The 23,463-nt window shown below is 40.5% G+C and overlaps 1 protein-coding gene across 4 annotated transcripts; it reads right to left on the reverse strand.

Moving 5' to 3' along the window:
- Positions 1–1,311: 1,311 nt before the first annotated feature.
- Positions 1,312–23,117, reverse strand: LOC136678138 (phosphatidylinositol 5-phosphate 4-kinase type-2 alpha-like). Of its 4 annotated transcripts, none has more exons than XM_066656021.1 (11): positions 22,447–23,117; positions 14,931–15,028; positions 14,721–14,817; positions 12,733–12,885; positions 11,681–11,827; positions 7,668–7,706; positions 6,228–6,329; positions 4,750–4,863; positions 4,394–4,646; positions 4,043–4,146; positions 1,312–3,596 (listed from the first exon to the last, which is right to left on the reverse strand). In XM_066656021.1, the coding sequence occupies exons 2-11, from the start codon at positions 14,993–14,995 to the stop codon at positions 3,516–3,518; spliced, it is 1,155 nt and encodes a 384-aa protein (XP_066512118.1). In that variant the 5' UTR covers positions 14,996–15,028; positions 22,447–23,117; the 3' UTR covers positions 1,312–3,515. The 4 variants fall into 4 exon arrangements, with proteins under 4 accessions (XP_066512118.1, XP_066512116.1, XP_066512115.1 ...); XM_066656019.1 differs by having other exon boundaries at positions 6,228–6,326; positions 22,208–23,117; XM_066656018.1 differs by having other exon boundaries at positions 22,208–23,117.
- Positions 23,118–23,463: the final 346 nt, after the last annotated feature.

Here is a 23,463-nt window from a genome sequence, read left to right on the forward strand (position 1 = left end):
TCATATCCGTTCAAATCAACTGAAAATGAAGTTGTACAAATTATTATTTTTATTGAACTCTAACCGTAAGTTCATTACAAAAGCGACACCTGCTCCGAAACCTAGCCCTTATCTGTAACAACGGTCACCTACCACCAAAAATGTGTTAATAATATAAATGTGTGGACATTACCTCTGAAGAACCATCACCAAACCTTACTTTGATTTTCGGACTGAAAGTCTAAAACCAACTGAATAAAAAGCGAAAGCGGCCATTTTTATTTAAACTACCGCCACTTCAGTTGAATCACAAAAGCTAGAACTTGAACATGGCACTAAACCGCAGGGTAGTCACTTTGCTGTACTTTAGCTGCTAGCATGAAAAGACAAACTCAGGGGCTAATGTTTTAAAATATCTGGAAAGGGGGGGTTAAGAGATTCCTCTGTGACAAAAACAACATGGAGTCACTGCTTAAATCATAAACATTAGGATGGAAATGTGTATTTTTCAAACAAGTGTGTTTAATCAGCTCAGCATCTCGAACTGAGACTTGTGACACTTGACAGACGGAACTAGCCGTAAAGACGCGAGGCAGCCATTTACTGCCCTGCTGGAAATAAAGGTTAGGTTACGTTCATTACTCGCCAAAATATTATGTATTTTATCTAATATTAACTATTAGACTAAACATGTTTGTGAGTGTGTAGAGGACATAGGCTAATGATTCTCATCTCAGTTTACAGGCAAACTTTATGGCCTTTTAACACGCTTTCAGCCTTCTATCCCATAAAGCATTTACTGATTTGACTCGCTACATTTATTTACTATAAATGAATACAAGAAAATACAAAGCAATTAAAATAGAAAAGGCGGAAGGCCTTAAGGATTAATGCGCCCTCCCTCGGTTAAACAAAGAACTACAGCAGAGGACTCCAGAGAATGTCATTTTCTAAACAATTGTATGTTGTTATGATGTAAAGTCAATGTATATTTATGTCTGAAACTTTCAGTATCTGTAAAGGCTAAGTTATTAAGAATGCCCGATGAGTGGGACATTGTACATATTTTTTTCAGCTTTAAATATATTCATAACAGCCCCCCCAAATAATTACCCAGAGCTGTTTTGTTATTATTTTACATATATCCTTTACGCACACACCTCAGAAAACCTTTGTAGGTCACTTGTAATTTTGGCAGAGTTTCTCAAATATAAAACATATCAATTTTAAATCAGGTTCTACATCAAATCATTCTGGAAAAAAAATCCCCACCAAATCTTGTAGTTAAAGAGCCTGTCTTCAAGTAATACATTTGTTTTGGAGGTCATTTTAATACACAGAAAATGCCGATGTGGCAAACAGGGTGAGCAAAGCCTCGTTTTATTGTGTAATGCTGATGAAATAGTGCCTCAAAAAAAATTATTACAGCACATACACATGAGTAAACCGTACGCATCCATGACGTGAACAACAATGACAAATAGACTGACCTTAATATGCATCTTTTTTCTTAAAGGGTTCGTTCTTTGTTCCCTCCTCTAAAAATGAGTCTCAGATTCACACTCCACGACTCAGACCACCTTCCTTTCAAAATGTTGATATTATAACATCAAACAGACAAAGTAGAACTGACTATTTCTAGGAAAGAAGGAGTTTTATCCATTTGAAAACTCAGAAGAAAATGTCACTTTGCCTCAGCAAGGCTCTAATGTAATGGATGGATATCAAATTGATCGAAAATCATGAGGCGATCTTACCGCAGTAAAGTCCATGAGGTCTTCAGTGTGTCACTTCTAGGCTTAAAAAGATGTGCCTTGTTTAAAAAGTGGTTAACATGGCTTAAAGTCTCTATTCTTTGCTGTTGATAAAGCAGATTCCAAGTAATACAGAATAAATATCTCAGTCATTTTCAAAAGGATATGTTATACAAGCACTGCACTGCGACACATCAGATGTCTCTTCCAAAAGCAGAGAAACAGAACATTGCACTTCAACGTCAGTCAAACATTGAGACAGATTTGCTGATTTAGCTCTTCGAGTTGGCAAATGGTTGTACCTTTAGTAATGCAACATTCAGTCATAAGATCACAAATAGATTATACACGAAGATATTTACATATCACAGGAACAGCAAAACCACCTCAGGATTCACCCAATGCACCTCTCCCTTTTTAGAAAATAACATTTGCAAACTTTTGTTTTTTTTAAAAAAAAAAATGATTCAAATACAAAATAAATAGTTCCGAGTAAAAAAGGCACACCTTCGCACAGTGTAGATATTGATGTGAACAAATACAGTCAAACATGTTAGGATATTTTTTGAAGGAAAAAAAAACATACAGTGTAACTATTTCTATGTGGTTATATAATACTCGAGGTCACCGAGACCACAACAAATTGAGAGAACAAATGAGAGCAAGACCAAATGATATAGGCTTCATTCTCCCAGTTCTTCCAGTGCCACCAAAATCATCCTACAGCAGCAAAAACAAAAAACCTCGCCGTTCCCGCTGGAAGCACGATCCAATTTAAAGCAAGTGCATTGTCTTAAAGAAAGGGATGTAAAAATATATGCATAATTGTCCACAGAATGTTCTCTTCTGGGCTTCGTAACACAAACTGTTAGAACCCTCTCCTCTTATTTTCGAGGATAAAAAAGTGACAAGGCTATTATTATATCTAATCCTCCCAGTGTTATATATTCTATGTGTTTTTAACACAAAATCTCACTACTATTGCATGACCCCCTGCGAGTCTGTGGTGAAATTGGTATAATTTGCATAAACGTTTTGGTGCATTAGATCATGTGCAAAAAATCTTCTGTAAGTTTTCTACATTGTGGCTCAACTCCTCTAAGAAACCGTGCAGCTGGCACTAAATCTAAGTCCAAATAGGAAATTCACTGGAGCTGTCCACTCTACAGTCTAAAAGGACGGGAAACTCTCTTAATATTTCTGTTTGCAAATGGTACAAGTGCTTAGTCAAATATTTAAAATAACTCACTATGACTGGAAAAGTGATCTCAAACTTATCACTCAAACTGCAGTAATCCATGGATATGACGGATGGATTTAAAGGCAGATCAACTCTAGCATTCAACTTATTTATACTGCCTAGGACCTAGGTTAACCTGAGCCCAGAGATTTGGCAACATATGATGTTTTCTTTGCGCCATAGACTAAAATAGAATAAATGTTAAAAAGCAGCTCTGAGGATTCCAGATAAACACACAACAACATCACTCAACAGCCCACTCAACAATATCTAACACAGAGGTACAGCACAGTATAACGCACGAGTACATCATATTTGTCCATCCACTGCTTGGTACCATAAACCTATTTATTTAATAATTTATTCATGTTTAAAAAAGCCAAACAACACAGGGACAAAATAAATGTAAACAAATCAGACCCTGGTAAATCCCCCAGGATCCCTTAATAAAAGCCTCTTAGTAGTGGTGAAGGCTTCCATGTTTTGCTTTCACCTCAAACTTCCTCCTAAACTTGATCCTGAGATGAAATTTCAGGCAGCAATTAGGACAGAATGGTAGTGATGAAGTCATAAAATCTCTTGGAATATTGCTCCGGATTAACAGTTGAAATCTCAGCTCCAGCCTATGAGGAGAAAGATGAGAAAAAGAGAAAAAATGTCAGCATTTCATACAATTAAATATATTTCACCTGTTCAAAGTACTTCCAATAGATGGCACTGTGGATCTAAACTAAATAAGTAAATGCTCCACATTCGAAAACGTGTAGAACTGGGATGAACGAATGAGAAACGACAGCACTGCCATAAGCATGCACAGAAAATATGTTAAACACATTAAATACAATACAATTAAAACATTAAAAACAATGTATATGTTTCCAGCATGATGCTAGGACTCTGAGCTTGATTTCCGTGTATGAATTTGATTTATTACAGCTGTAGATGTCAGTCTCAGAGCTGAAGCATCACTGGAAATTCTTTTTACTCTTGACATAGCCTTAAATCTAGGTCTAAAAATGGAGCTCTCTGTCTTTAAATAATTCATAGGAAGCTGTAAAAACATTCTCACCCCATGCTTCACTGTCTTAGCTGCATGAGCTGCTTTCTTCTTAGCATCGTAAGGTGTGAGGATGTCTATGATTGCCATGAAGTAGATCTCCTTTTTTGGTGTATCTGAGAACAGAAGTATTTATTAATCTCACATTACTGGGCTGTGTTATTCATTATATTCCACAATAGGAGTGTCTAAAATCACATGAATTTATAGTCTACAGTAGTATTTCCCAAACCTTTCCTGTCACTGCTCTACACAGGGATAGATCACCAGAAACAGGGTTCCCCAGTTTTACAGTGTATGAGGAATCGGGTGGAAATCTGTTTGTTTAGGTTTTATGCAAATAATGGGTAAAATGGTACTCACTTTCATGGCTCCGGATAGCGTAGACATCAACATTGGGGTCAAACTCCCCGGGGCCCAGTGGCTTGTTGCTGTCAAGTGTATTGCTGGGGCTATCAGGTGGAGTTCCCGTCACCCCTCCATCACTCTCTGTCCCCTCTTCCTCTCCAGCGTCATTATCCTCGCTCTCCTCATCTGGCTGCTCTTGCTCACCACGCTCCACGTCATGGATCCCCACCAGCAGGCTGTAGTCCATGAGCTTCAGCTGAGCCAGAAACTACAGAAGATCCCACACAGTATACTGTTTCAGATATTCACCGGCTCATATAATAGAAAGCAGGCATTTCATTTCTAAAGTTTCTGACACACTGCTCACAAACCTCCACATCATTCTTCAGCTTCTCCAGGAACATCTTCTTGTTCTCATCATCTACACAGATCTTCTGGCCGTCGTTGATGAAGTCGTTGTCTTTGTAAGTTGGGAGTTCCTTGGTCTGATTTTCCATTATGAAACAGAGAGGAAAAGGTGTTATTAAACTCAGTGGAAGCTAATGAACAATAACCGACTGCTATTTGTGGGTAAGCAACAAGCAAGTCTAACTACTTTACTAGCTATTGAAATTTTGGCTGGACGGTATGGACAACATAACAGACAGGGATTACAATGATTAATATTAAGATGGTTTCCAAGACATGGACTTGGACTACATTATAGTGACACTTTTGAACACCCATTTTAGTCGAGGCTTAATCAGGGTCTGGGAAAATTGCCCATTTGCCTTTTATATTCCTTACATTTTATTAAAAACTCATTTATAAAAATATCAACAAACACTCATCTAAAACTCTAATTGGGCAAGATGTTTACAGTAAAAACACAATGATTTTCATTATTTGAATATTTGTGTTATTTAAGTATTCAGCACTGAAGGCCTAACAGAAATGACAACTTCGCATTTAGCCTCCTTCTGCAACAAGCGTTGGGTTTAACCAGGGCAGTGTGAGTGGGGAACTGAAAAAGTAACTGTTCACTTGTTTTGTGTCAATTCTTGGGACACCATCTTAGAATCTGCACTCGAATTGTAGCACTGTGCAATTAAACTTCACATATATCCAGTTAGAAAGACAATTAAATACAAGCTTTCATATTCATATTCATAAAATTCATATTTTTTGTTTCTCTCCTATTTCACAAACAAGAAAATATTGTTTATCTGAGCATGAGTGAAGAAATGACTTGTTTCCATTACTTTCATTTGGCTTTCCATATGCAAGCGAATGAACATATATTTATATATCTTCAAATTTAAATCAATGAAAATTGATTTCAGACTTATCCACAAGACGAAATATGATACTGTCTGGGACAACAACTGTTCCAATCATTCAAGGACAGTGTCTTTTTATGATATCTCTTGTTTTATCCCAGAGCTCATCAAACCATGTTCATTCCAATACAGCTTTTCACTCTAATACAAATTAATCCAACTTTAAAACATACCTTAATTTGCATATTATATATTTTGATTATTAAAAAAACACTTTTTAAACACTTATTTAGTATACAAGAAGTGTTACAAAAGAAACAAAATGTCCCTACTAGTTTTATACATTGATAGTCACATTAGCAATCTGTTCTGATTATTCATCAATTCCGCCCAAAACAAGATTTTTTGATCGTGTTTTTGAGGTCCCCATAGATACAGCCATTATTCCTGGACGAGGGAAATTCAAGCTTTCGAGTCTGCAGCCCCTTGTGGGTTCCATGGAGGACAGTGCTTTTCCTGAGGCAAATGTGGGAGCTGGCAAATGCTGAGGAAAGCAAATGTGTGACAGTTCTTTGCTCGTGTTTTCTTACGTGTCTGATGGCGCAGTAAAAGCGCGTGGCGATCCGGATGGTTTGTAGCTTTTGACTCATGCGAGATTTGGGCGGAGCCCCATCGTCAGGTGGGCGTGGCTGCTAGAAAGAGGGTGAAAGGCCTGCTGAAAGATCTCAAGGTAGAAACCTTCTCAGCTGCCTTAGTGTTAAGGGTGTAACGATTGTAACGTTTTTACTCTTTTAGAGCCTCTCTCATACAGAGTCTATGAGGAGGACATTTGCTGTTTTTTGTGGGACCTGCTGCCATTTAATTAGAGCTCTGCTGATTCAAAACATTTTAAACAGGGAATATTGGAGTAGAACGTACTGAAAATGATAAAGAATCCGAAAACATTTTTATCGTTACACCCTCTTTACTGATATTATAAAATTACATGATTTACAGTTTCATATAATTATCTTACTTATGATTTTTAAACATTTATTTTTCCGTGCCGTGTATTCATAAATAAATTAAATCAGAAGTATACTTACTGAGCTCCAATATTAAATATTAAATGATATAAAACAAATATTAAGAAATAATATTATAATAATTGTGTTTAATAATAAGAATTATATTCCATATTGAGACTGTATATGACAGAAATATAAAATTCACATTTCCAAGTGAGCATCAAATAAAGCTGGAAGAATAAAAAGAAACACAATTTGCATAATGAGGGCGTTCCTTCATGCCAACAGGGTGTACATGCAAACAGAGAACAGAGAACAGCGAAACGCATGCAAATTATTCACATGCTTTCGTATATACATTATACATGAGATGTCACAAAGCAGCTATCAGAGCCTTACTGGATTTCAGTGGTTTACAAAAACACTATTTACTCTTTTAAAAGAACAAATAAACGCTGGTGAGAAGTTTTTGAGAAGAATTTGCTTTATACAATATTGTTGCTGAAGCCCTTCCCCATTCATTCCTCCCAAACCCTAGAATGTTTAGACCGTTGATTATGTTTTCTCTATAACTGAGTTAGCTCCATTCACCAATGATTAATTTTCAATTACATTTTACATTAGTATCAACAGCGGGAGAAACCTACAAAACACTGTGGAGTTCAAACACTATATAATAATATATAAATTTCACACTACCAGTCAAGCAATAAGAGGGATAAAACAAAAGAAATCATTTAGACACTGAACATAAAAGAGAGGCAATCAAACAGGGTCTTTTCTTCAAGCATTAATTTGGGGAGAATACTGATAATGTTCCGAAAAATAAACCTTACAAAGTTTTGAGAGTAGTATCCAACCCACACATGCAATGTACTGAACGTGCAAATGCATGCTTATCTGAACTCAAAGATCCTGCAGACAAATAGTCCTATAACTGGTCTCATATGTTTGGATTACTGCATCATATTCATCTCATCATTACAGTTTCATAATTGGTTCTACAAAAAAAATATTCTTTACCTTTTCTTTGTCACTGGCCTCTCTGGCCACTGTTGATCCCTGAAAGAGTTGTTAAAAAATATGTGCTTAAAGAAATAAACAAATTGCTGTTTTAACTCATTAATTCTACTTAAATTGAAGGAATAATTTCAGAAAAAAACAATAAACTGACAGATTCCCACTTTTCCCATTCACACATTCATTTATTCATTCATTCATTATCTGTAACCCTTATCCAGTTCAGGGTCGCGGTGGGTCCAGAGCCTACCTGGAATCATTGGGCGCAAGGCAGGAATACACCCTGGAGGGGGCGCCAGTCCTTCACAGGGCAACACAGACACACTCACACATTCACACCTACGGACACTTTTGAGTCGCCAATCCACCTACCAACGTGTGTTTTTGGACTGTGGGAGGAAACACAGGCAGAACACACCACACTCCTCACAGACAGTCACCCGGAGGAAACCCACACAGACACAGGGAGAACACACCACACTCCTCACAGACAGTCACCCGGAGGAATCCCACACGGACACAGGGAGAACACACCACACTCCTCACAGACAGTCACCCGGAGGAAACCCACGCGGACACAGGGAGAACACACCACACTCCTCACAGACAGTCACCTGGAGGAAACCCACGCAGACACAGAGAGAACACACAAAACTCCTCACAGACAGTCACCCTGAGGAAACCCACGCAGACATAGAGAGAACACACAAAACTCCTCACAGACAGTCACCCTGAGGAAACCCACGCAGACACAGGAAGAACACACCACACTCCTCACAGACAGTCACCTGGAGGAAACCCACGCAGACACAGAGAGAACACACCACACTCCTCACAGACAGTCACCCGGAGGAAACCCACGCAGACACAGGAAGAACACACCTCACTCCTCACTGACAGCCACCCAGAGGAAACCCACGCAGACACAGGAAGAACACACCACACACCTCACAGACAGTCACCCGGAGGAAACCCACGCAGACACAGAGAGAACACACCACACTCCTTACAGACAGTCACCCAGAGGAAACCCACACAGACATAGGGAAAACACACCACACTCCTCACAGACAGTCACCCGGAGGAAACCCACGCAGACACAGAGAGAACACACAAAACTCCTCACAGACAGTCACCCTGAGGAAACCCACGCAGACATAGAGAGAACACACAAAACTCCTCACAGACAGTCACCCTGAGGAAACCCACGCAGACACAGGAAGAACACACCACACTCCTCACAGACAGTCACCTGGAGGAAACCCACGCAGACACAGAGAGAACACACCACACTCCTCACAGACAGTCACCCGGAGGAAACCCACGCAGACACAGGAAGAACACACCTCACTCCTCACTGACAGCCACCCAGAGGAAACCCACGCAGACACAGGAAGAACACACCACACACCTCACAGACAGTCACCCGGAGGAAACCCACGCAGACACAGAGAGAACACACCACACTCCTTACAGACAGTCACCCAGAGGAAACCCACACAGACATAGGGAAAACACACCACACTCCTCACAGACAGTCACCCGGAGGAAACCCACGCAGACACAGAGAGAACACACCACACTCCTCACAGACAGTCACCCGGAGGAAACCCACGCAGACACAGGGAGAACACACCACACTCCTCACAGACAGTCACTCGGAGGAAACCCACGCAGACACAGGGAGAACACACCACACTCCTTACAGACTGTCACTCGGAGGAAACCCACGCAGACACAGGAAGAACACACCACACTACTCACAGACAGTCACCCGGAGGAAACCCACGCAGACACAGGAAGAACACACCACACACCTCACAGACAGTCACCTGGAGGAAACCCACGCAGACACAGAGAGAACACACAAAACTCCTCACAGACAGTCACCCTGAGGAAACCCACGCAGACATAGGGAGAACACACCACACTCCTCACAGACAGTCACCCGGAGGAAACCCACGCAGACACAGGAAGAACACACCTCACTCCTCACTGACAGCCACCCAGAGGAAACCCACGCAGACACAGGAAGAACACACCACACACCTCACAGACAGTCACCCGGAGGAAACCCACGCAGACACAGAGAGAACACACCACACTCCTTACAGACAGTCACCCGGAGGAAACCCACAGACATAGGGAAAACACACCACACTCCTCACAGACAGTCACCTGGAGGAAACCCACGCAGACACAGGGAGAACACACCACACTCCTCACAGACAGTCACCCGGAGGAAACCCACGCAGACACAGGGAGAACACACCACACTCCTCACAGACATTCACTCGGAGGAAAACCACGCAGACACAGGAAGAACACACCACACTACTCACAGACAGTCACCCGGAGGAAACCCACGCAGACACAGGAAGAACACACCACACACCTCACAGACAGTCACCTCGAGGAAACCCACGCAGACACAGAGACAACACACAAAACTCCTCACAGACAGTCACCCTGAGGAAACCCACGCAGACATAGGGAGAACACACCCCACTCCTCACAGACAGTCACCCGGAGGAAACCCACGCAGACACAGGAAGAACACACCTCACTCCTCACTGACAGCCACCCAGAGGAAACCCACGCAGACACAGGAAGAACACACCACACACCTCACAGACAGTCACCCGGAGGAAACCCACGCAGACACAGAGAGAACACACCACACTCCTTACAGACAGTCACCCGGAGGAAACCCACACAGACATAGGGAAAACACACCAGACTCCTCACAGACAGTCACCCGGAGGAAACCCACGCAGACACAGAGAGAACACACCACACTCCTCACAGACAGTCACCCTGAGGAAACCCACGCAGACATAGGGAGAACACACCACACTCCTCACAGACAGTCACCCGGAGGAAACCCACGCAGACACAGGAAGAACACACCTCACTCCTCACTGACAGCCACCCAGAGGAAACCCACGCAGACACAGGAAGAACACACCACACACCTCACAGACAGTCACCCGGAGGAAACCCACGCAGACACAGGGAGAACACACCACACCCCCCACAGACAGTCCCCTAGAGGAAACCCATGCAGACACAGAGAGAACACACCACACTCCTCACAGACAGTCACCCGGAGGAAACCCACGCAGACACAGAGAGAACACACCACACTCCTCACAGACAGTCACCCGGAGGAAACCCACGCAGACACAGGGAGAACACACCACACTCCTCACAGACAGTCACTCGGAGGAAACCCACGCAGACACAGGGAGAACACACCACACTCCTCACAGACAGTCACCCGGAGGAAACCCACGCAGACACAGGGAGAACACACCACACTCCTCACAGCGGGAATCGAACCCACCCATTCACACATAAAAAGTTTTTTTGAAAAAACATTTCATAACATTTAGAGGGAATTCGCCATGATATTTCTACCACTCTCTTTGAACGATGTTGTACATGGGCAGATGGCACAAATTTATGTATTGCTCTATCTGTCTGAAGCTCTAGAGCAATAAGAAAAAATATGTTGCCCTGCAGATTTAACATACCATGAAATAAATGGTATGCAACTGTGGCCAGGTGAATAGGGAACTGAGCTTGCAACTGGAAGACTGCCGGTTCAATCCCCAGAGCACCTAATCCCCAACTTCTCCCTGGGCACCATTAGGGCTGCCCACCGCTCCAGGCATGTGTGCTCACTGCCCCCTAGTGTTCACTAGTGTGTGTGTGTGTGTGTGTGTGTAAATGTGTGTTTCACTTCACGGATTGGGTTAAATGTGGAGAACAAATTCCTCTGTGTGCAAGCACAGTGGCCAATTAAGTGATTCTAATTCTAAAGGGTAATGTTTACAGCCTTGGAGTTGAATTAAAAGTTATAATACATTTATAATATAATTGATGTGTCTGACCATATGTCTGGCTGGAAATTTGATTTATATTTTATGTCAAACCGTGCTTATGTTAGTCCTGCTACTTAACATACAGTTAATGTCTGGTTAAACATTTTGAAGGTCTTTAACGCAACTCACCTTCAGGTCATATTTCTTATGGACAGGCAGACGGTGGCTGAATATGTTGCGTGTGACGATCATGTAAGTCTCATCTCCGTCTACGGTTAGTCTGTACATGCCCAAGAACTGTGGAAGCAGAGTGTTGCCATGGCACTCCACTATATACTGGAAAGAGAAAGACACAATAATACAAAAATGAGCCACCTCAGCAGGGCTCTTCAGAAGAGTGACTCAGCTTCTTCACAGGGACAGCCTTCTTCACCTCCTACTCACTTCCACTTGGGAAAATCCATGACCAGACTTCACTTCAAATAAGACATTTAATGGTCATGTCCTTTTTTCAAGAGGATTTGTACTGCTTTTTCTGAACCAGAAAAAAGCCTTAAAACAGCCCAACAAATAAGAGGCGGATGGAGAGAGCGGACCTTGTAACTGCGTTTGAGCAACTACAGACACGTAAAACTAAAATCCACAAATGTATTGGAATGCACAAATTTAAAACAACAACAACAACAACAATAACTTAAAATCACAAATGTGTAAAAAAAAGATTTGCATTTGTAAATCAAATGTCGTGAATGTGTGAACCTGTACCTTCTCAAACGGCTTAAAATGTGCAAGAGCAAACCTTTTTATGGTTCCAAATGTGACAGTGAGAGTTTTTGAATGAGGTGGAAAAAATTCACACATTCTCCTTCTCTGCTGCGTGTGCGAATCTCTTTTGCAGTTGCAGATTTAAGACCCTGTTTTGATGGCCAATTGATGGACCAATAGGAAAGCTTTAGCTGGAACAATCAGATCGCGAGGTTCGTTTAACCAATCAGAACATTGATTTGTTGCTGTCAGCCATAGCGCTTTTCCACAAAATGAACTCCGGTTCTCAAACCGGTTCTGTTCCTGATATTTGGAACCTATTGGCCCACCAATTGGCCATCAAAACAGTTTCTTAAATCCGCAACTGCAAAAAGAGGATTTGTACTGCTTTTTCTGAACCAGAAAATGGCTGTTCCTTAAAAACAGCCCAACAAATAAGAGGCAGATGGAGAAAGCTTAAATGAAGAAACATTTACCTGATGGTATTTTTTCAGGATGTTGTGCATCTCAGCCACATCTTCGCTGGTGATTATCTTTATGACGTATTTCTTGTTGTAGGAGGTGTGAAATCGTGCACCGCTACGGCCCTGGGCATCGCTTGGTATCGGCGCACTTCGTGTTATAGAGTTCTGCCACAGGACAGAAGCACGAGGTTCCACATACATAACCACAAACTCACATTCACAGCTATGACAAAAAATCAACTAGCAGCACTTTTTGTAACAGGGGCTTCATGTATCACAAAGCACTGACTATAAATACATGCTGATCTTTGTACAATCAGTTTACAATTTGATAAAAACTAAAACTGTACTGTCAATAAAATAACCTCAAAGAGGATTATAATACAGTGGAACCTCTACCTACGAACTTTCCGTGACCCGGTTCGTAAGTGGAAAAGTTCGTTTGTCGAGTCAATTTTCCCCATTTAAAATAATGGAAAAGCAATTAATGCATTCCAGCCCCCCCCCCCCCCCCCCCCCACGACAGTCACCCTTTTTGCACTGACATATATTTACAACACTCTCAAATTTGTAAAAAAAAAACATGTATCGTTACTAAAAATAAAAAAGAAATACAGTGGTAACAGTAATAAAAAAGAAATAATAAAGTTGTAAGTGGTTACACATCGCTACCTTGAAGACGTGACGACTCGCTGGAGGAGTAACACAGGCACTGGCTGTATGACGGGAGGTGGGGGTGGGTGGAATAACGGAGAGTAGGTGGGTGAATGTGGGGAGACGAAGCGTAGATACGGCTTAACTTAGCACGAATACAATTTGCTAATCTTAAAAGCTCACTCAAGTCTGGGCGCTGGAAGATTTGCCTATTGGGGTCAGTGGCCATTTCCAGCCGCCGGCTCGGCGGAGCCTCAGGTTCGTTTCTAGAGTCATGGTTCATTGGTGGAGGAAAAAATATTCAAATACCCGGTTCATATCTTGGAAAGTTCGTTAGTATAGGCGTTCGTTAGTAGAGGTTCCACTGTATATTGTTGCTGTGCAAAAAAGCAAACAAACAAACATACAAACAAAAAAACACTTATATCCAAAATATGAGCTTTATAGAAGAAAGAAAAAAAACTTCCACGCTTTAAACAGAAGTCAATGTAAAAACGTTTTCTAAGTAATTCTGGAGTGATTTTATTGGTCCATGCATCACAAAATTTTTATACAATGTAAAGGACAAATGCAGTGTTCAGGTGGTGTAATAAAATAATAATAATTTTTTGGACATCAAAAGCCATTTCTGTAATGGTGGAATTTGAAATAGAGAACTATTATATTTAGACTCTTAAAATGAGAGATGTCTTTTCTATGAGTCATCAAAATTTAAAGACATAGATAGGGTACTAAGTTGTTTTTGTGGGGTGTTAACAATATGTTTTTCCACTAAAACAAACAAATAAATAAATAAATAAATAAAAAATCAACCTGACTTCTACAGCTATAGCAGCCTGGCCTGGTCACAAACAGTGAGGAAGTTTACTGGTGCACTGGGAAATAGGCCAAGCTTAGTGCATCTGTTCCTCTTTCTGGCATTCACTCAAACAATGGGAACCACCTGCACAGTTCTAAAGATCACAATGCAATCACATGTGGTTTTGAGCACTCAACATTTACTCTAATCATAGAACGAATGATTCGTTTTGATATTATTGTTAATGTGGATGATGACTATGATTGATGTGTTCTCCTCACACCTATAAATATATATATATATGTAGCAGATATGTTTGAATTAACTAAAATAATTTTCACACACAGGCTCCACTGAGCTCTATTCTTACGCTTTCTATATACTGAACTGTTAAAGCAGTTTAACACAATAAACTGAACAGGTTAGTCCTCGTAGGCATATTTTCGTGCACATATTAAAGTATATGAAGCCTTAGATTAGTCCAAATTTTAGCTTCAAACAATAGGTACATGATTGTAAGAACAGAAGATGTATTCAATTGAGTTACCTGAAATTCCTGATCATCGATGGCAAATTTCTCCCTAAGATTCCGGAAGACAAGAGGACAGTACTCCTTAAACTTGAAATGGCTTGGCATGTTCTCTCTAGATGTGAGAAAATGAGAGGGACAGGAAGAAAAGAAGTAAGAAACCTAAGCAGACAAAACTGGCCATTATGCAAGATTAGACTTTGAAGAAAATTAAAATCGCTGGGTTACTTGTTGAAGAGGTGATTGTCCACTTTGATCTTGGAGTTTGCTTTGAAGTCATCAGGCATCAGCATAACAGGGATTTGAATATGACTGAGTTCATTTATCTATAAATAAATAAAGAAAGTCAGGCTAAGTGCTAGGTACAGATTTAAAAACAATCATCAAGCACAAATGAATAAAGAATTTTAGATTAGATTCATTTCCAAATATGGGAACAAATCAAGACATAATATTAATATTGGACTAACATACATTTGCGTTTTTTTAAATCTTAATAGAGATAAAAATAAATACAGGATTAGTGTTACCATATACAAGAAATGACACAATAGTATCCCTTATAGTAATTGTTTATCAGACTGATTGCTTATCAGTCAAATTTATAAACATTCAGTTGTTTGCAATACACCAAACAAATTCCACTTGTAATGACTACTGCAGTCTTAGAATTATTCAACCTGTTTATGACAAGCATTTGTAGCACTCATCAGAGCACCCTTTTGCTGGTATGAACTGCTGTAAACATGATGCATAACCAGACACCAGCTCCTGGCAGTGTTCCTGAGGAATCTTAGCCCATTCCTCATGGGTGATGGCCTCCAGTTCACGTGAGACTGCCACAAAATCTTCAAGCAGGTCCTTTGCAGTCACTGAAAGATTGACCTCAAGGCTCCACAGGAATCTGGTGGCAGCCAATGACAGTCTCCTCTTTCTGTCACATCCAGCTAGTGTAGCCAAGGTTCCTTTAACTTTGAACTTGTAAATTGTGCTTCCAAATGTATCTCTTGAAACATTCAACACTTTTGCAAACATTTTATATTCTGTTCCTTGTTTGTACAGGGAACAAGTCAATGATTTCCTCTTTTTATCTTTGGACAATTCTCCTGGGTTAGCCATATTTCTAACATGCAATCAAACATCATATACATTAAACCCCTAAGCAGTCCAGATATTGTTTGTGTTAATGAAACCCTTGATAAGTTGCATCAGTTGTGCTTGAGTAAACATCTGATTTAAAAATGTATGCTCTTATGAGTAATTCTATTCAAGGAGGCGAAAACTTCTGAGACTGCAGTAGTCATTAAAATGTGACATTTTGTGTTAAATTTGCAGAAACCTCTTGTTATTGCACTGGGTTTACTGGGTTAACAGCTGAAAACATGTACATTTTGCTAATAAACCTAATTTGCAATTGGGGTTGAAAAAGTTTGGTTGCACCTGATTAAAAAAAACATAAAATCATAAAAACATAAAATCTCAGCTTTGGATCCCATCTCCCATACAAGTAGTTTCAATATCAGAATATAAAGTGGTATTAGGTCACTTTTTTTGGATCTCATTAACCTTTCTCCTCTTTCACAGTGAAAATATCTAGCAGAGAACAACTCTCAATATGTGGTGCACTGCTGGCTCCCAGCCAAGCAACACCTTCCACCTTCACTAACAGCAGCAAAACAGAATGCAGTCAGCAGCAATGTCAAGCTTATAACCATTTTCTTTAGTCTAGACTTTGACCAAACATGTCAGGTATTAAAAGTAAACAAAGAGACTACATGTTTGATAATTTTAGTATAATTTTCCATACCTTATTGACAATTGTAATCCTGAAAAATCATGATGCACCAGTGTTTGTTTGCAACCCTGTAGGGTACATTCAGCATTTGGTGTTTGAAAAATACCAGAACTTCTATACTGCATCAAACATGCTATTTGTCTTAAACAGTTCTCTAGCATGCTATCGTATATGAATAACTTCACAGAATGATGCAGACAGGTGCACATATTTCCTTTGCCCTTCAATCTGGAGTCCAACCAGCTTTTATGACACTACCTATATCAACTAAACACACACACACACACACACACACACACTCTTTTTCTCTGACGCAGAGGGCTATTTCTGTGTACTTTCCTCTGTGTCTCCATCTGTTCTTACTGCATCAGGGAGTTTTGCCCTGCATCCGTCAACAAACGCCCCAGTCCATTTATACAACTGGTGACTCAAGTTGTTGATACTAAAAATGTGCATTAACATTATTTAGAAATCCAAATAATGAGCAACATGTTAGGACTGTGACTTCTTACATAAAATGCATTAGTTATTGCTGTTTGACAATGGCGGTACACTGCACATACACATAAATGAAAAATTCAGTGTTTGTACTTTCTTGTTGGACAGAGGAAGGTAGCAATCTACGAACATATTCTGCTCCCTCCACCTCTTTCATGGCCTGGTGTTGTCAGCAAGTAAAGCTATACATACATAACATTCAAAACAGACAGAAACTATAGACTACTACTTACAATTTATCTTTGGAGGACTTTAAACATATTTTCTGCAAAATATGTGCCAGTATGTCATAGCTCAGAGGACAGTCATTAGAAGAACATAGTCCACAACTCTACAAACCTAAACGCACCACACAATAGTTCTAAAAATATCTGTCCCAGTTTCCTAGAAACAACCAATCTTACACCACAATGAGCTTAGTCTGATGATCATTGTTTAGCTTGGAAATGAAAGACCACAGAGCGCATCAGTGACTTTGATCTTGTTACATGCTTTGACCAACAAAGAATACATTTGAGTTATTTATTCTTCTTGTGTGCTGGAATGGACACCAGATATGATTAAAATTTCAGTCTTTTTTCAGTCGAGTTTTAACCACAGAACATGTGTCCATGAACCCTTCTTAATGACTTCTTAAAAGAATACAAATGGATACTCATAACTGACACTTGTCATAATGCGTTGCTATTAAATAAAGAACAGGGAAGAATCCTGGATGTTATATAAATCATGTGAATCATGCTAAGTAAAGCACTGCACAGTGATTAGATATTATATTTGTTTTTCCAATCAATAACAAGAATTATTTCAGCCAATTTTAAGTTTTTACAAGTCCCAAGTACCTGAGTATACACCAAGAACTGAATCTGTCTGCAAATCCACACATGGTGCCAGGAGCTGATACATTCCATAAGCACAGCTGCACCAGACTTTGTCTGAGGACAACCAAAAACCACTGACTTCAGGAGGATTAGAAATCAGATCTCTGAATGGCCTTAACAACAGACTGGAGCAAAATACTGAACTTGTAGAGCAAACAGTCCTGGTGCCACTAAAAATCTCTCAGTGAAAATGCTCTTAATTACAGTGATACTTATTACGATGATCTTGACAATAAGATTATCACACAGGTCAAAACACTGCCTGCAAATGTTGAATGTCCTACAGCTCAGCAACTTAAGAAGAGATCTAATTAAAAAAATATCACAAAGCAGTTTTACAGAATTAGTATCAGGAAAGGTAGCAATGCAAATCAAAAAGCCCCACGCAAGCACGCCAAAGGCGATGGAGAAAAACTCCCTTGGAAAAAAAAACTCCCTTGAGGCTGGAGAAAGAAATCTTGGGAGGAACCAAGACCCATCCTCCTCTGATCAAACTACTGATAGAAATGAACAGTATAATCAGTCAGGTCTGTATTTATACTATAGTGTACTTATTAACGTTTCAATAGTTTGCTTCGCACGCCATAAATTAAGCAGCCTCTGGTCTCCCAGGAATTGTGACATGATGCAAAAGTAACTGGGTTTACAAAAGTAGACATACAGAGCTCTGTATATAAAAGATATTGATGAATGCAGAAGTAATTGAGGTTTAACGATTATGTAATTATTAATAATTTGTGGTGAATCCATTACAGAAAGCCTAAAAACTGTTAGCCCCAAATGTATGATACGGTGTGCAAACATCGCATGTCTAGAAGACACAAGGCTCTGCCCTCTGGGTACTGTGATGATGCAGAAAGACATTCATGCAGAACAGAAAATGGGGTAACAGCATGAAGGAAGAAAGATTTATATGGTTCATAAGAAACATTTCAGCATATAAATGTTATTTTGACTCTCTGTATGGTTTGAGAAATTAGACCATGCAATGACTAATAAGAAGCCAAAAATAAAGGCACCGTCTTTGCACCTTTTGTAATTTCTATCCACCGTTTATCCAAGCCATCCTATTAAAATAAAGCTAACAGCCTATCTGTGAGTAATGTGTATGGAATTATCTCAGTGGGTGGTAAGCTGCCAACAATGAAACTCCACTTCACAAAATGTGTTAATAATGTGGTCGGTGCACAGACGAGCAAAATATTAATATCACAAGTGCACAGGGATGTAACCTATTTGCAGTGTAATGGGAATGGGTCCATGTAATTACAATCAGAGATGCTCGTTATGTGGTTTAGTGGCTCTGATCTCCGTGCCGGTTACACACATAATCAACTTAATTTCATTTGGATACACAGCTCTGATTTATTTCACACCGAGTATGGTTCCAAAGCCATTGTTCATTAATGAAATAGAGACACCCAGATATGACTAATTTGGGCACAAACATACATATTGCAGCCTACAATTTAAGAGTTTGCTCATGACAAATTCCCTCTGTGCAACGGTCTCATAATCTATTATAATAACTGAACAAAAAATATCTATGCTCCATATTGTGATTCTTAATATTAGGAAGATGACTACAATTCTTTTCTTTCTTCTTCAAGGGTCACATCAGACCCTTAAGAGACAAGAGAACTAGGACTTGATTTCGTCTTTAGCCTTTGGATTAACCTGGGCCATCATCCTCTGTTTTCATTTGGGTTAAACTTCAGACACCCTTATGCAATCACTGCCCTGAAAAGAGTCCTCCGTGTTGAACTAAGAATGGGATAATAAAAGCCAGGCAAAAGCGAGACGGTCAAAGGAATAAAAGAAGGGGAGAGGGGAAAATAGGCCAGGAGGACAGAATAAGAAAATCTGAGTACTATGGTCGAGGGCAAGCCCAAAACAAGGCAGAAGAACAAAAGCAATGCGTACGTCTACACAAGGAGTAGCTCTGGTAAAAGACTAAGTGGCTGCAGATGAAGGAGGAAGGGAATGTAATGGCCTAATTAATACCCACACCAGAGGCAGGCAGCAAGGCATTAATCAGGTCAAAACATGGCACTTATCAAGCTGTGCAAAATAAGTGTGCAAGCACACCAAACAACCACTGCTTTTCATTTGGATACGTTTACGATCTTAAGGCAAGGCAACTACAAGGTCACTGGCTGTAAAAAAAAAAGAGAGAACCTTAATTAAATATTCAACAAAACCTGACTGACTGGGAAAGAGTAAGAGGGAAGCTCTCTCTGTTCTGGGAGGTGGCAGATTGTAAGCGGTAGCTACAGTTCTAGTCTCCAGGGCTGAGGAGAGGATGAGTCAGCCAGTTCTCCTGGTTAGCACTCCACTGCTCCTGCATATATCTGACTGTGAGAGGGTCTCCAAGCCCACTCAAGAGTGCCAGCTCTAAGAGACGGGAGCTGGCACTCAGGAAGAATAAATTCAAGCTTGTTTTTTGAAAACAGTAATTTCCCTCAGACGAGGATGTTGGCTAAATGGGGAAGGCTTGTGAAGTGGAGCTCGGCAGTGAATGCCGTGGAGCATTTTTATGTTAGTAAACAAACAAAGTGCCTGTATACGCCCACTTATGTCATTCCTGACGACCTCCAGTTCAGGCTCAGGGAAACAGAATGAGAAATAACCCAGAGCAATTTATATTAGTTTCATGACTCAAAAGCATATATATTCAGAGTGGTCAAAGTACCAAATGTCCAGAGTTTCTCACTGAAGAGAGCAAAGAAATACACTGACAGGAAAAACATGTAGCCAAGTTAATGCTGTTGTTATGGATGCTAAGAAATGAAGGTTACTCCAGAGAAAATCTCCTGGAGTTGTTTAAAAATTGCATAAACGGCTCCATTGGCCCATCTCTTAAAAGCACTGGAGCAGAAAGACACATCAGTTAGACTTTGCCAAGGCTCAAGGCACAAAAGAACAACTGCTTGCCTTTAAAGTTTTAGGAAACACTCTACTGAGTATATACGGCCAACAGGAACAGTGAAAAAACAGGATAGTAAAATATTCTAATAAATTCTAACAAGTATTACAGAGATCTCTTAGTCCAACATTTACAGTACAATACACCTCCAAACCAGAAGTAACATAATTGCGTAGGAAGAGAGAAATGAGTGAAACAGTCTCTACAAATCGTGAGGTGGTGTAGCAGACCCTGCTGCATTATCACTGAAAATATTATCCAGCGTGGTATGCAATTAACTGCTAGATATGCATCCACGAACTGGTGGTGTTTGCAGCTGAAAAGAAAAGCGAATAACGAAATGGAAAGGTGCACCAGTGCATGAATTAACATAAAAGAATAAACTGACTAATAAATGGAAGTCTTGTTAGCTTGGTTAAGCATTCTACGTTCTTTGTTAGCTTCTCTGACACAAATAGAACGAGACTACAGGAAGAAATTTTAGACAAAGATATAAGATGTCAGCCTGTGATAGTCAAGGACATTTCCTCCATATTAAAGTATGAGAGTGAAACCTAAACAGCAGTCTGGAACTAAAAATAGGTTTTGTTGACCTGTTGTTACATGAATTTTCATCACGTAGTCAATATTTCACCCTACAGCTAAAATATCTCCCACTGTTTGCAGCTCTACATATATTCAGAAGCCACTACCTTAGTCTAATTCATAATAATGTCTTACCGCCATGAAAAGCCACCTTCTGGGGATCAGCATGAAAGCCCAAGACTCCAGTTACCAGGGTCTCAAGAGTCTAATTAGAAGCTTTTCAAGCACCTGGAAAATGTCCATCTCTTGCAGAAAATCATACTACCACATCATTAGGTGCAATCTCACAAAATTCCCTTATATGCAGCATGAGTAACTTGCAGTACCTAACACATAGAAGGGAATATTTCCCTGCAGATTGACTTTTAAAAATAGCCCCCCCCTCACCCAAGTCTTTGAAGGTGTATCTAATCTGAGATCCTAATAACACAAAGCAGCAAGGTACCTGTTATTAGAGGTGAGACATGACAATGTGTTAACATTATCATGACAAACCTTGTTACTGTGGTTCGCTTTTCTAAGCTTATTGTGGTTCAAGAACAAAAACCCACTGCACGTTTCATTACAAATACAGTATAAACCAAATGTTCAATTAGACACTGGATATTTAATCAGTCAATATATGGGATAGTAAACCGGGATATGCACCATATAAATGTCTGTTAGTTTTGTATATTTTGCCATATACTCCACATTTAATTTCACATTCTTTTTGTGAAATTGCCCATAATTCTTAAGGATTAATTGAATTCTTCAAGTGAAGACAAGATAGGTGAACTAACATTCTTCAATGTTGTCCTATATAAGCTGAAGCGCTCACCGAGTGATTGACTCCCCACATTAACACACTGAGCAGTGGGTCACTGGCTCGAAACAGCTTCACCTTCTGCGACACAAAATGCTTCTTTTTCGTTTTAGTTTTGCTGGCGATGGACGATGCGAGGCTGCTGGCTGCAGAGGCCATATTTCTTAATAGGTGCTGGCGGGAAAAGCCTAAAATGGACGAAAAAATGCAGGAAAAAGCCTGGTTTGTGAAGTTAACTGGCAACGGCTTCACACCTGAAGCAGCCGGGAATCACAGGTGTCCGACGGTGGGATGTCAATGAGTCGTTCGTCCCCCTTCGTACTCCTCCGAACATCCCTCTACAAAATGTTTCTAAAAATAAAATAAAGAGGCGATAAATATCAACGTGGTGCCATACAGAAAATCGTGAGCTATGCGACGGCGCTAGTAAGCTGTCATTGACGTTAGCTTGAAGGTGAACAGTAACGTTAAGCCCAGCGATATAAAACCCGCTATTTGCTGAGCTGACTGCGGCTAAATGCACCAGCCTTAAAAAACCGAAAGCGGTTCATATCGAAAATATATATATAAATGTCATATATTAGCCCCCAGCCACCCTCAAAACCAGTCCGTGCTGAGTGTGCAGTCCTCCGCCTGAGCGCAGAGGCAGCAGAAAAACCGTTAGCGCTCCGAACGTTAGCCAACGGCTCTCGCTTGGAGAGGTTTGAATTTAACGGTCCGTCTCGCGCTCGTTCAGCAGAACCAGGCAGTCTCTGGCTTTCTCTCCGTTAAGACCGACAGCAGGTGAACGAATCTCGGTGAAGAGAAGAGCCGGTATCTCCGCCATCTCCCCTGCGCTCTCACTGCCGCAGCTGGATGGAGGCACAGTGAATCAGCTCCGCTCCCCGCCGCCTGCCGCCTGCTCTCCGGGCTCACACTCAGCCAGCGCCGCTGCTGGAGGAGGCGCAGTGCATTACAGTGGGAGCCGACTCACCAAAGAATCACCATTTGAATTGACTCCTCTGTGATCGGTGGGGTTGGGCGATACTATTAGTTTTCTTTTGGATTTAATACTCCAAGCCTGATACAAATAGGCCTACTAAATAAATACGACTAATACATACGATTTTTCGTATGAGTGATAACAATCACACTGAAAAATCATGCTTTGAATTTACATAATTCAGATGTAAATAAATCAGTTCATTCGTTCTTCATTTTGATCAGGGTTGTAGGGATCCAGAGCCAGCATAGTTTTCACTGGGCACAAAACAGCCACACACCACTGACAG

Source organism: Hoplias malabaricus, chromosome Y (assembly GCF_029633855.1).
Source record: "Hoplias malabaricus isolate fHopMal1 chromosome Y, fHopMal1.hap1, whole genome shotgun sequence".
NCBI lineage: Eukaryota > Metazoa > Chordata > Actinopteri > Characiformes > Erythrinidae > Hoplias > Hoplias malabaricus.